Raw genomic sequence first — 13621 nt, forward strand, 5'->3', positions numbered from 1 at the left:
GGATCAAACCGGCATCTCCTGTGTCTCCTGCACCGGCAGGCAGATTCTTCACTGGTAAACCCCAGGGATGCCCCATCATAGGCAACCCTAAAATCCTCTCCTGATGTGATTCTGGGGATTATGCTGTTAATGCAAGTTCCTGCATCCGACTACACACAAAGAGACCAAACAAACTGGAACATCGGTGTTTGGAGCAGAGAAAGGTTTACTGTAAGGTCATGAAAAGAGACGAACCGGCTCATGCCCTGAGAAGCCTCAAGCTCCCCAAAGGGTTTCAGCAAAGCATTTTTAAAGGGCAGGTTGGGGGTGGGGGGTCGCAGGATAGTGATCAGTGTGTGCACAGTTCTCTGATTGGCTGATGGTGAGGCAACAGGGTGGGGTCATGGGGGTTAACTTTATCAGTCTTTAGGCTCCAGGAGGCCTGGGGCTATGAGCTTATAGGCATCAAGTAGTTTCTCCTTTGGGGTGGGGGTGGGGTGTTCACATCTGCAAAACAACTCAGGAAATTTGCATCAAATACTATCATCTAGGTACTTCTGAGAGGAGCTAAAACAGAGGATATTGGAGAAGGAAATGGCAACCTACTCCAGTATTCTTGCCTGGAGAATCCCATGGACAGAGGAGGTTGGCAGGCTACAGTCCATGGGTTCACAAAGAGTCAAACACGACTTAGTGACTAAACTACCACCAAAACAGAGGATATGGAGGGAGGCCTGTCCAGGAAAGGCTCTTTAAGGTCGTGGTCGGTTAAAATGTTTCAGAACTTTGATTACAAGGTTTGGGCACCAGCCTGCATGAAAAACAAACTGACACCAACCTTTAAACACCAACCTCCAAAAAAGAGCAGTGTATACAACTCCCCTGGTGGCTCAGACGGTAAAGCGTCTGCCTGCAATGCGGGAGACCCAGGTTCAATTCCTGGGTCGGGAAGATCCCCTGGAGAAAGAAATGGCAATGCATTCCAGTATTCTTGCCTGGAAAATCCCATGGATGGAGGAGCCTGATAGGCCCCAGCCCATGGGGTTGCAAACAGTCAGACACGACTCAGTGACTTCACTTTCTTTCCATACAACTCCCACCCTGCAAAAGTTCTTGATGCCCAAGCTAGGATGACCAATGGTGCCAGCTTACCAGTGATTACGACAGTTTTAGCTCTTTGAAAGTCCTTTTCCCCAGGAATTCCCCCAGACCCAGGCAAAGCTGGACTTTCAGTCACCCAGGCCAAAGCAAAGAAGACGACATAAGGGTCAGCATATATTGATTCTGAGTCCCCTTCGGTTAGGGGATCCAATAGATCCCTGCATCTCAGGTCCTTGACAAGGAGAGACCTAATTATTTTACAGTTAACAGAATTCTGAAATTTGGGAGTGCCTGCAACTTCAACTTTACAAAGGAAAACCAAGCATTTCTTTGAGCCTAGGCTTTTATAAGCTAAAATAAAAATGTTTAAATGAGAAATTTCAGGAATTCAAGTCACTGAGCTATGCTGCCTACCTCTTTCTTCCTGTTTGATCTTTGAAGATTAGCATTCAGTATTTTTCATGACATTTATATTGAGGAAGGAATATAAGATTATTAAAAGCAGAGAAACTCAATATTGGGAACGCACATCAAAAGGTCTTCAAGACAAAGAAGGGATCATATGATTTGAAACCAGAGTTACTAGAAGCATGTGTGCTGCACTTCATTTTCTAGTTAACAGCGTAACGTACGTCAAAATATGATTTAAAACACTTCTCACAGCTGAGCTGACATTTGGCGATCCTCAGCCTTCTTTTGCTCTTGAGGATGGGGGTTCAAATCCAAATGAGGTTAACACTTTGTACTGGTACATATTCCTGGTGGATGAGGAAAACAGTCTTTTAGTTTAAGTAAAATGAAAACATCTGTTCCACTCCTTAGGGAAAGAATTGTTTTTTAAAAGGGAGGGAGGGAATTCTTTGTTGTTAAAGCTGGAGATGGCCTCTAACTCTGCAAATGTTTAATAAAATAGACTCTCAGTTGCCTTGCTCACCTAGGATTATGAAAACTTGTGCATGAGGCATGGTTCACTTCATTTTTCAGGGTGCCATACCCATGTTATCCCCTAACATTGTCTAAAGCCATATGTTAATGTCTATCAGTTGGTTTTTTTCCACTAAATCAGATCAACTTAGTTCAATAAGTGACTGATCTTTTGCCATATAACTCATTTTGGTCAATAGCGATGCATGTTGGGTAATAAGCTGTATAAGTTAGCTGTTGCTCCAAAACAAAGACTACAGACTTAATGTATGTTCAGTTGCTCAGTCGTGTCCAACTCTTTGCAGCCCCATGGACTGTAGCCTGCCAGGCTCTTCTGTCCATGGAATTTTCCAGGCAAGAATACTTGAGTGGATTGCCTTTTCCAATTCCAGAGGATCTTCTTGACCCAGCGATTAAATCCATGTCTTATGCATCTCATGCACTGGCAGGCGAGTTCTTTACCACTAGTGCCTCTTGGGAAGCCCACAGACTCAATATCTTAAAACAATCCTCATTTATTAGCCCATAGCCCTTTTGGTCAAATCTGGGTACAGCATGACTAAATTGTCTGCTCAGGGTCTAATGAGTATTGATTGTGTTCTGATTTGAAGTTCAGGTCCTCTTCCAAGCTTGTGTGTTTTTCCCACAATTGAGTTGCTTATGGTTGTAGGACTGAGGCCCTGATTCTCTTACTAGCTGTCAGGCAGCAGCCACTCTCAGGTCCTAGAAGCTGCCCACATTTCTGGCCATATGGCACCTTCCATTTTCAAAAGAATCAGCTGAGGATCTCTCTCATATGGAGTCCCTCTCAGGCTTTCGATGACTTTGGGAAGAGCCCAGTCCCATTTGAGGGTTCACCAAATTAGGTCAGGCTCTCCGAGGATAATCTGCCTTTCTTAAAGTCAACTATGCCTCAAAAGTCGACTTAATCGCAGAAGAAAAACACATCATATTCACAGTCCTGAGGATTATGCAGGGGGTGGAGATATGGTGGTTATCTTACAATTCTGCCTACCATAAGAAATGCAGTGCAACATTTCTCTTTTCAATTCTTTGTACTATAGTGTATGGTTTCTTATGCTTTTTACATCACAGGAGGCTATTATTAAATTAATGAATTCATTGTCCCTGTTCTAACAAAAGTCTATATGCACAGATTTATACACATAGATACACAGACACATTGTCCACAATTTCAGCCACCCTACCCACACCCCAAGAAGTTGATCTACATAAAAACTCTGTAGATGGAGGCAGAATAAGCTAGAGTGATGAAGGGGAGTCCTTGAAGTATTTTAAGCAAAGAATTACATAATGACATGTTAGCTTAAATTACTGTTAAGTTTTATAAAAGGCAGGTCTGGAGACAAAGAACGCAGTATAAAGACGTTCTGTGCTTTGGCAACTGATGGCAAGGCTGTGAACTCAGGAACTGGTGATATGTCTGAGAAGCTAGAAAAGCAGCTGGTTTTAGTATGTGATTGAATTAGAGTCATGAAGAGGAAGTGGGGTCAGAGCAAACTTCAAGTTTCCAGCTAGGGAAACTGGGTAAAACAAATGGAACAGAAGGCTGGTTGAGAGAATGGAAGGTAACAAATTTATTTTTGGACATTTTGAGTTTGAAATGTCTTTGGGACAGCTTGGTGAGAACTAGGCAGCTGGGGACACTAGTCTCATGTCCCAAGGAGAGGGTAGGGTTAGCAATAGATTTGAGGTGTGAGAATATATGGGGGCTTCCTGGAGGTTCAATGGTAAAGAGTCATTCTGCAATGCAGGAGACTTGGGTTTGATCACTGGTTCGTAAGATCCCATGGAGGAAGGCATGCAACTCACTCCAGTATTCTTGCCTGGAGAATCCCCATGGACAGAGGAGTCTGGAAGGCTTCAGTCCATAGGGTCTCAAAGAGTGACACAACTGAAGCAACTTAGCACATGAGAATACACTAAATTTGATTCTCACAAGACTAAAGTACCATATAAATTTCAACTTCTAAAAATTCAAAACAGAGAATGCTTTAATTTTATCTTCTACTTTATCATAATTTCTCCTAGTGGGCAAAATATTGTCCACTGGAGAAGGGAATGGCAAACCACTTCAGTATTCTTGCCTTGAGAACTTTCATGAACAGTATGAAAAGGTGAAAAGATAGGACACTGAAAGATGAACTCCCCAGGTCAGTAGGTGCCTAATATGCTACTGAATATCAGTGGAGAAATCACTCCAGAAAGAATGAAGAGACACAGCCAAAACAAAAACAACACCCAGTTGTGGATGTGACTGGTGACAGAAGTAAAGTCCAATGTTGTAAAGAGCAATACTGCATAGGAACCTAGAATGTTAGGTCCATGAATCAAGGCAGATTGGAAGTGGTCAAACAGGAGATGGTAAGAGTGAACATCAACATTTTAGGAATCAGCGAACTAAAATAGACTGGAATGGGTGAATTTAACTCAGAGGATCATTATATCTACTACTGTGAGCAAGAATCCCTTAGAAGAAATGGAGTAGCCATCATAGTCAGCAAAAGAGTCTGAAATGCAGTACTTGGATGCAATCTCAAAAACGACAATGATCTCTGTTGGTTTCCAAGGCAAACCATTCAATATCGCAGTAATCCAAGTCTATGCCCCGACCAGTAACCCTGAAGAAGCTTAAATTGAACAGTGCTATGAAGACCTACATTCTAGAAATAACACCCAAAATAGTTGTCCTTTTCACGACAGGGGACAGGAATGCAAAGTAGAAAGTCAAGAAATACCTGGAGTAACAGGCAAATTTAGCCTTGGGGTACAGAATGAAGCAGGGCAAAAGCTAATAGAGTTTTGCTAAGAGAATGCACTGGTCATAGCAATTACCCTCTTTCAACAACACCAGAGAAGACTCTACACATGGACATCACCAGATGGTCAATACTGAAATCAGATTGACTACATTCTTTGCAGCCAAAGATGGATAAGCTCTATACAGTCAGCAAAAATAAGACCAGGAGGTGACAGGGTTCAGATCATGAACTCCTTATTGCCAAATTCAGACTTAAATCGAATAAAGTAGGGAAAACCATTATACCATTCATGTATGACCTAAATCAAATCCCTTATGATTCTACAGTGGAAGTGAGAAATAGATTCAAGGGATTAGATCTGATAGACAGAGTGCCTGAAGAACTATCGGCAGAGTTTCATGACATTGTACAGGAGGCAGTGATCAAGACCATCCCCAAGAAAAAGAAATGCAAAAAGGAAAAATGGTTGTCTGAGGATGCCTTATAAATAGCTATGAAAAGACGAGAAGTGAAAGGCAAAGGAGAAAAGGAAAGATATATCCATTTGAGTGCAGAGTTCCAAAAAATAGCAAGGAGAGATAAGAAAGCCTTCCTCAGTGATCAGTGCAAAGAAACAGAGGAAAACAATAGAATGGGAAAGACTAGAGATCACTTCAAGAAAATTAGAGATACCAAGGGAACATTTCATGCAAAGATGGGCACAATAAAGGACAGAAATGGTATGGACCTAACAGAAGCAGAAGATATTAAGAAGAGGTAGCAAGAATACACAGAAGAACTATACAAAAAGTATCTTCATGAACCAAATAATCATGATGGTGTGATCACTCACCTAGAGCCAGACATCTTGGAATGAGAAGTCAAGTGGGTCTTATGAAGCATCACTTTGAACAAAACTAGCGGAGGTGATGGAATTCCAGTTGAGCTATTTCAAATCTTGAAAGATGATGCTGTGAAAGTGCTGCACTGAGTATGCCAGCTAATTTGGAAAACTCACTAGCGGCCACAGGACTGGAAAACGTCAGTTTTCATTCCAATCCCAAAGAAAAGCAATGCCAAAGAATGCTGAAGCTACTGCACAATTGCACCCATCTCACACGCTAGCAAAGTAATTCTCAAAATTCTCCAAGCCAGGCTTCAACAGTTCGTGAACCATGAACTTCCAGATGTTCAAGCTGGATGTTGAATATTGAATCTGGATATTCAACCCAGATGTTCAATCACTGATCATTGAAAAAGCAAGAGAGTTCCAGAAAAACATCTCTTTCTGCTTTGTTGACTACACCAAAGCCTTTGACTGTGTGGATTACAACAAACTGAAAAATTCTTCAAGAAATGAGAATACCAGACCACCTACCTAACTTGCCTCCTGAGAAATCTGTATGCAGATCAAGAAGCAGCAGTTAGAATTGGACACAGAACAACAGTCTGGTTCCAAATAGGGAAAGGAGTACCACAAGGTTGTGTATTGCCACCATGGTTATTTAACTTATATGCAGAGTACATCATGAGAAATGCTGGACTGGATGAAACACAAGCTGGAATCAAGATTGCAGGGAGAAATATCAATAACCTCAGATGTGCAGATGACACCACCCTTATGGCAGAAAGTGAAGAACTAAAGAGCCTCTTGATGAAAGTGAAAGAGAAGAGTGAAAAAGTTGGCTTAAAACTCAACATTCAGAAAACTAAGATCGTGGCATCTGGTCCCATCACTTCATGGCAAATAGATGGGGAAACAGTGACAGAGTTTATTTTTTTGGGCTCCAAAATCACTGCAGATGGTGACTGCACCCATGAAATTAAAGGACGTTTGCTCTTTGGAAGAAAAGTATGGCCAACCTAGACAGCATATTAAAAAGCAGAGACGTTACTTTGCCAACAAAGGTTCATCTAGTCAAAGCTATGGTTTTTAGTAGTCATGTATGGATGTGATCCAACTCGACGCACATGAGTTTGGGTGAACTCTGGGAGTTGGTGATGGACAGGGAGGCCTGGCGTGCTGCGATTCACGGGCTCGCAACAGTCGGACACAACTGAGCGACTGAACTGAACTGAGCTGATGGATGTGAGAGTTGGACTGTAAAGAAAGCTGAGAGCTGAAGAATTGATGCTTTTGAACTGTGGTGTTGAAGAAGACTCTTGAGAGTCCCTTGGACTGCAAGGAGATCCAACCAGTCCATCCTAACGGAGATCAGTCCTGAATATTCATTGGAAGGGCTGATGCTGAAGCTGAAACTCCAATATTTTGGCCACTGGATACGAAGAACTGACTTATTTGAAAAGACCCTGATGCTTGCAAAGATTGAAGGTGAGAGGAGAAGGGGACGATAGAGGATGAGATGGTTGGACGGCATCACTTACTCAATGGACGTGAGTCTGAGTAAACTCCAGGAGTTGGTGATGGACAGGGAGGCCTGGTGTGCTGTAGTACATGGGGCTGCAAAGAGACAGACAGGACTGAGCCACTGAACTGAACTGAATTTCTCCTAGAACAAAATTTTATACAGAGAGTCTGCATTTACTATCACAGATTTCTCCTGTTAAAGCAGAATGAAAGACCATAGTATCATCAAAGAAACCTGGTTAAAATTCCCTAATTGGTTCCCACTCCTTTCTCATGGAAGCAGCTGTTTATTTGCTCCCACCATATGTTGCCAGTGTTCCATAAATGCAAGGGAAAAATCTGTCAGGCTTTGAAGGAGAGTCCCACCAAAATTCAATCTCAGGTCCTAGTTGATGTTTTCATAAGAAAAATTCCTTAATATTCAGTTTTATAAAACAAAATCAAATCATTCTATTGTATCAAATGTTAGTAAAGTGAAGATATTTTTGGAAATTTCTCAACTACCCTACCTGGACATGAAAATGATCATGGGAGTCTGCTAAGTGGTCTCCCCTACAATCCATTCTCCACAAAGAAGTTGGAGTAATTTTGTAAATGTAGAGAATAACACTCTCATCCCTAAAGCCATTCAATGATGCCCTGCTGCTGCTACCGCTAAGCCACTTCAGTCGTGTCCGACTCTGTGCGACCCCATAGACAGCAGCCCACGAGGCTCCCCAGTCCCTGGGATTCTCCAGGCAAGAACACTGGACTGGGTTGCCATTTCCTTCTCCCAATGATTCCCACTTCTATTCAAATAAAACCCAAACTTCCCTACATGTAGAGCTCCAACCTAATCACATCTCCATCATATTCTCTCAGGCCCTGCCAGTTCCCATTTGAAGCCAAGCTTTTTCCTGACTGAGAACTATTGTCTTTTCCTCTTCCTGGAACTCTTTGCCCTCAACATTTCAAATAACTGGCTCCTTCTCGTCCAAACTATCATGTATCACCTCACTGCCCACTCCTGACAGAGGACTTCCCTGACCATTTCTAACCCTTAGCTACTTTTTATTACATTACTGTTTTATTGTCTATAGTATGTGTGATCTGAAATTATGATTTTTGCTCTGTACACTTGTTTTTGTTTTGTATATTTATTGAATACTGGAGCCAAAAAGGTAGTCACTTCATCTGAATTGTACAGCACATGAGAAGTGCAAAATGAATATCTGTGAAATGAATGAACTAATTAAACTGATGTCCTGTTTTCCACAAAATTAGTAAACAGTAAGAAAAAGTACTCTGAGAAAAGATGCCAGCTTCTGTAGTTGACATGGGCAAATTAGCACCTTTAAGAGGCTCACAGTTGGCTGAAGAAAGCAATGGGCAATTGTGATACAGCCTGATAAATGCTATGCCTGCCTGCTAAAGTCTCTTCAGTCTTGTCCTACTCTGTGACCCTATGGACTGTAGCCCACCAGGCTCCTCTGTCCATGGGATTTTCCAGGCAAGAATACTCCAGTGGATTTCCGCGCCCTCCTCCAGGGGATCTTCCCAACACAATGATCAAACCCATGTCTCCTGCGGCCCCTGCATTGCAAATGGATTTTTCTTTTTTAACCGTTGAGCCACCGAGGAAGCCCAATAAACGCTAACAAGGAGGTAAATACATGGTCCTCTAGGATCACAAGAAAGGAGCCTAATCTTGGGTGATTTCATAAGGACTCCTAGGCAAAGGTAAATCTGAATGATGAGTGAAGGAAAAATGGAGGGGTAGAAGGATGAAATGAACGTGGTAAATATCTAGATAGAACGAACAGAAAGTGGCAAAAGTCAGCAAGACATGAGAATTTTTGACGAGATGCAATGTCCTGTTGCAGAGCATTCTTCCAGAGTAACTGAAGGATTCGATGATATAATAATGTACGTGAACATATCATGACCGCTGAAGTGCCATATGAAAGTGAAAGTCGCAGAGTCGTGTCCAACTCTTTGTGACCCCATGGACTATACAGTCCATTGAATTCTCCAGGCCACAATACTGGAGTAGGTACTCTCTCCCTTCTCCAGGGTATCTTCCCAACCCAAGGATCTAACCCAGGTCTTCCTAATTGCAGGCGGATTCTTTACCAGCTGAGCCACAAGAGAAGTGCCATATAAGTTATTATAAACAACCGCAGACCAGTACTGTCGGTCATATATTACCTGATAGTTTCTCATATTCAAAGAAAAAGAAAAGATGATTTCTGAGGTCTCTGACTTAGACTTAAACCCTAGACCCTCTGACTTTTCCCCCTACGCCAACAAAATGGACGGACGTAGCAGTCGCACCGGGCGCGGAGATAGAGTGGGCAAGGAGGCCTTAACAACGCTTCTCATTGGCCTTTCAAACTGAACCTTTTGGATGATTGACTGTGGAGGTTTCCAGAGGCCACCCCACATCGCTGATTGGATGAGGAGCGGCCAAGTGCCCACCTCCTCTACAGTTCCGTTTAGTCTTGTTGCTTGGCAACCGATTTGCATCTTCTTGCCCAACCCGCACACAGTTACACCTGTGAAGCGGAGACGGTGACTGGTTAAGCACACCCTAAACTTAACGCCTCTTACGCCCACTTCATGCACAAGCAGCACGAGTGGTCTCAGGGTTTCATCCACGTTTACCTTCAGGCTGGGCTGTGCGCTGGCGCCGCAAGGACACACCGCAGTAGAGAAAGCGCTCAAGTCTTCCTTCTGAAGTCCTCCTTTAGAAGAGTCAAAGGAGAAAAGAAAGTCGCTGCTACGTGCCCAACATAGGTCCACCTCTCTTGGGAGTATACAGCATTCTGAAGCTCGAGAAAGCAAGTATTTATACCAAGTTAACTAGGTATAGGAGAGTGACCCATAACCTCAGACACTTGCCTCAGAGGGAACCCTAGTAGTGAGGGGACAGGATCAGAGGCTTTTTTGCCTTATCATGTACAGCAGAGCTTACATCTTGCTAAAAAGAGAATTCCAAGAGTTGAAGAACAACAATTATGAGGTGAGTATTGGAGACATGAAGGGTGTGTTTCTTTGGGGTACGAGTTTTTAAAAGCAGTTTAATCTGTGTTTATTCCACAGCGCATAATTTAGTTAAATCTAATTTGCACTACAGACTTGTTTAATGAAACTATTTCAGTATAATAATCTGTTTCATAATAATTATTAGTATTTCATAATAATAGTTAATAGTATTGAGCACACTATGCTGAGTATTTATGGACTTTAATCCCTGAATGTAACAGTCTATCAGGTAGAAAATAACTAGTAGGTGCAGGGTTGCATTCACTAATTATCAATTGTGCATGCATGTTCAGTGGCTAAGTTGTGTCGGACTCTTTGCAACCCCATGCACTGCAGCCCACCGGGCTGCTCTGTCCATGAGATTTTTCCAGGCAAGAATACTGGAGTGGGTTGCCATTTCCTTCACCAGGGGGTCTTTCCCACCCAGGGATGTAACCTGAGGTCTCTTGCATTGGCAGGTGGATTCTTTACCTCTGTACCACCTGGGAAGCCCCTCGATTACCAATACAATATTGTAAAATAAGTAGGTAGTGTTTTGTTTTAACCTACCAGAAACCTAAGCCTCAGAAAACTTTCAGTAAATATTTGAGCTCGAGATTCTGTCAAAGGGTTTTTTGACTCCAAAATCTCTTGCTCTTAAGTCTTGAGTTCTGTTTCTTCCTGTCTAGTGCACTTTTTGCCAATTGCTGTGACATAAAACACATAAATGTCTTTCCCTTATAATTTTATTTTTTAAATTTTATTATTTTTGGTTTATGCTGGGTCTTCATTGTTTTGCACAGTAATGCATTCTTGTCCCTCCATTGGAATAATGCCTCAAGTGTAGGAAAATTTTATTTTTATGTATGAGCATAATTTTATTTTATTTATTTTTTTTTGAGCATAATTTTAGAGTTGGGTTTTTCTTAATGAAAATTTCTTACTTCATGCCTAATATAGCATCTGTAGGGTTTTTTTTTTAAAGCTATGAAGAAATACATGCTTTCCAACTATCCCTTTCTTTTTGAATTTGAATCTTAAATTGCCTATAGAATTACATAAGTCACATATTCCATTCTTGACCTTCCTGTCCCATTTGTGATTTTCATACTAATGATTTATTTAAAATTTACTATTGCATGTATTTTCTGGAATCTACCTTAACTTCTGTGTAATAAGACAATATATAACACCTTCTCAAATCAAAAATTTTTATCAATAAAATAAAAATTTAGAGCTTTTGGAATTCATTGTAACCTAATATCTGATTTCCCAAGCTGCAATAAATATTTAATCTTTTTTTCTGCTTTAATTTTTCTTGATGTTTAGGGTATTACTGCCTTTCCTATAAGTGAAGATATGATGCAATGGGATGTTGACATTGAAGGTCTACAGAATACAATTTGGCATGGTTTGTGCTTTGAAAACCAATTTATTTTTTTTAAAGCCTTTATATTATTAGCCTAATTTCTTTAAGGTTGCACTGTACAAATTTTCTAGAATCCCTTAAGTTTTCACATGTTAATTTTTTCATGGTATGGCTTAATTTTTTGCCATTTGTCAACATGGATGGAAATTTCAGGTTTGAATTTTTCTTTATGCCCAGTCTTAATGTTATCATGTTTTTAAGAAGCAGACATAGGAAAACATATCAACTGAGAATATCATCTAATAGTCTTCCATGAATTCAGAGAATAACTAACAAAATGCTTACTGACAGAAAAATCCCACAATTATGTCTCTTTTTTTTTTTCCCTCTATGATTTTCCCACAGATGTCCATAAGTCAAGTTCTCAAGAAGACTAGGCAACCATAAACTTTAATGACCATGCCCTCTTAGAGTTGCAGATTAACAAGATACATTTGCTTAGTGAGATAGGGGAGAAAAGCATGTAAGTGGATAATTACAATAAAATAAAAACATGTCCTGTTATGAATTTTGAATGGAATACTGAGGAGGCAGTGATTAGTTAATTTTACCTTGGAGAGTCAGGAACAGCTTCCCAAGGAAGCTGTTGGGTCCTGAAGAATGTCTGAGGATTCACCAGGTTTAGAATCAGAAGGAAGGGCAGGTAGACTAAACAGCTTAGCGAGACCTGAAGAGAGAGGATTCTGGAGCAGAGAGTAAATATGAGAAACCCAGTGAATAGGCTGGTATTAGAAGGACAGAGTTAGTGGATGAAAAGGGTTGGTGAGAATGTGGCTGAAAACACTGGGTTAGATTGTGAGGAGTCTATTATACCATCTAGAGGTGTCTGGGCATCCTCTAATCCAATTTACTTATTATAGTAAAACTCTAGGGACATTGGGGAAGATAAACTGTAGGCATAAACATCAATATTAGGTTACAGTTAATCTGTGACACTTTAGTAAAAATTTTTATTTCTGTATCACAGGAGCAGTCTTCCAACTGAGAATAAATTTTACAGCAGAGTATAATTTTGTCCCTCCAGTTGTGAAATTCAGAACAATTCCTTTTCATCCAAATGGTAAGGAACAAATAAAATTATTATCATAAATTCTGTCCATATTAATGTTATTCTTCATTAGTGTTCAATAATGTTTATTTTTAACATTATAAAGTAAGCATACTTATTGGGGAAAATATTAAAAAGCAGGAAAAAAATTATCATCTGAATCCTAACTCAGATACTATTCTCAACATTTAATGAGGTTTATTTCCTTTCTTCCATGTATGTATTTTATCTCCATAGTTGAGTTATTACACAAAGATGTATATATTTTTATTTAAAATGACATAATACATTTATTTCTGCAGTGTTAAACATTCTTCAAAATATAATTTTGAACATGAATGATATTTGTATGTCTTCTTTGGAAAGATGTCTTTTCAGGTATTCTGCCCACTTTTGGTTGATTTGGGGGTTTAATATTAATTGTGTAAACTGTATATTTTAGATATTAACCCCTTGTCGGTAACATCATTTGCAAATATTTTCTCCAATTCTATAGGTTGTCTTTTCATTTTGTCAATGAAATTGCTTTGCTATGCAAAGCTTTTAAGTTTAATTGGGTCCCATTTGTTTATTTTTGCTTGCCTTGGGAGACTTGAGCCAAGAAAATATTGCTATATTTTATGTCAAAGAGTATTCCATGTATGTTTTCTTCTAGGAGTTTTATGGTTTCTGGTCTTACATTTAGGTCTCTAAACCGTTTTGAATTTAATTTGTATATGGTTGAGGGAATGCTCTAATCTCATTGTTTTGGCTTATTGATACAGCTATCCAGTTTTCCCATCACCACTTGTTGAAGAAACTGTCTTTTCTCCATGGTATATTCTTGCCACCTTTGTTATAGTTGAATGGACCACAAGCGCATGGACTTATTTCTGGGCTCTCTGTTCTGTTCCATTGATATATGTGTCTGTTTTTATGGCAATACCATGTTGTTTTGATAACTGCAGTTTTGTAGCATAGTCTAAACTCTCAGAGGGTTATACCTCTAGCTTCATTCTTTTTTCTCA

General features: G+C 40.3%; 1 protein-coding gene across 23 annotated transcripts in view; it reads left to right on the forward strand.

The window, feature by feature from the left end:
- Positions 1-9630: 9630 nt before the first annotated feature.
- Positions 9631-13621, forward strand: part of UBE2U (ubiquitin conjugating enzyme E2 U) — a 70057-nt gene continuing 66066 nt past the window's right edge. For 17 of the 23 annotated variants that reach the window (XR_015160198.1, XR_015160201.1, XR_015160200.1 and 14 more), the window contains exons 1-3: positions 9631-10135; positions 11467-11548; positions 12534-12626. Coding sequence is in view for 16 of the 23 variants with exons in the window: in XM_086390354.1 (XP_086246480.1) it covers positions 10070-10135; positions 11467-11548; positions 12534-12626 (241 nt within the window). In the remaining 7 variants the exon portion in view is untranslated. Of the gene's footprint in view, positions 10136-11466; positions 11549-11911; positions 12030-12533; positions 12627-13621 lie in introns of all 23 variants that reach the window. The other 6 variants (XM_086390367.1, XM_086390365.1, XM_086390372.1 and 3 more) reach the window with 2 other exon arrangements.

This window comes from Bos grunniens, chromosome 3 (genome assembly GCF_055505025.1).
Source record: "Bos grunniens cultivar Pamir isolate PY7600 chromosome 3, Bosgru_T2T1.0, whole genome shotgun sequence".
Classification (NCBI taxonomy): Eukaryota; Metazoa; Chordata; class Mammalia; order Artiodactyla; family Bovidae; genus Bos; species Bos grunniens.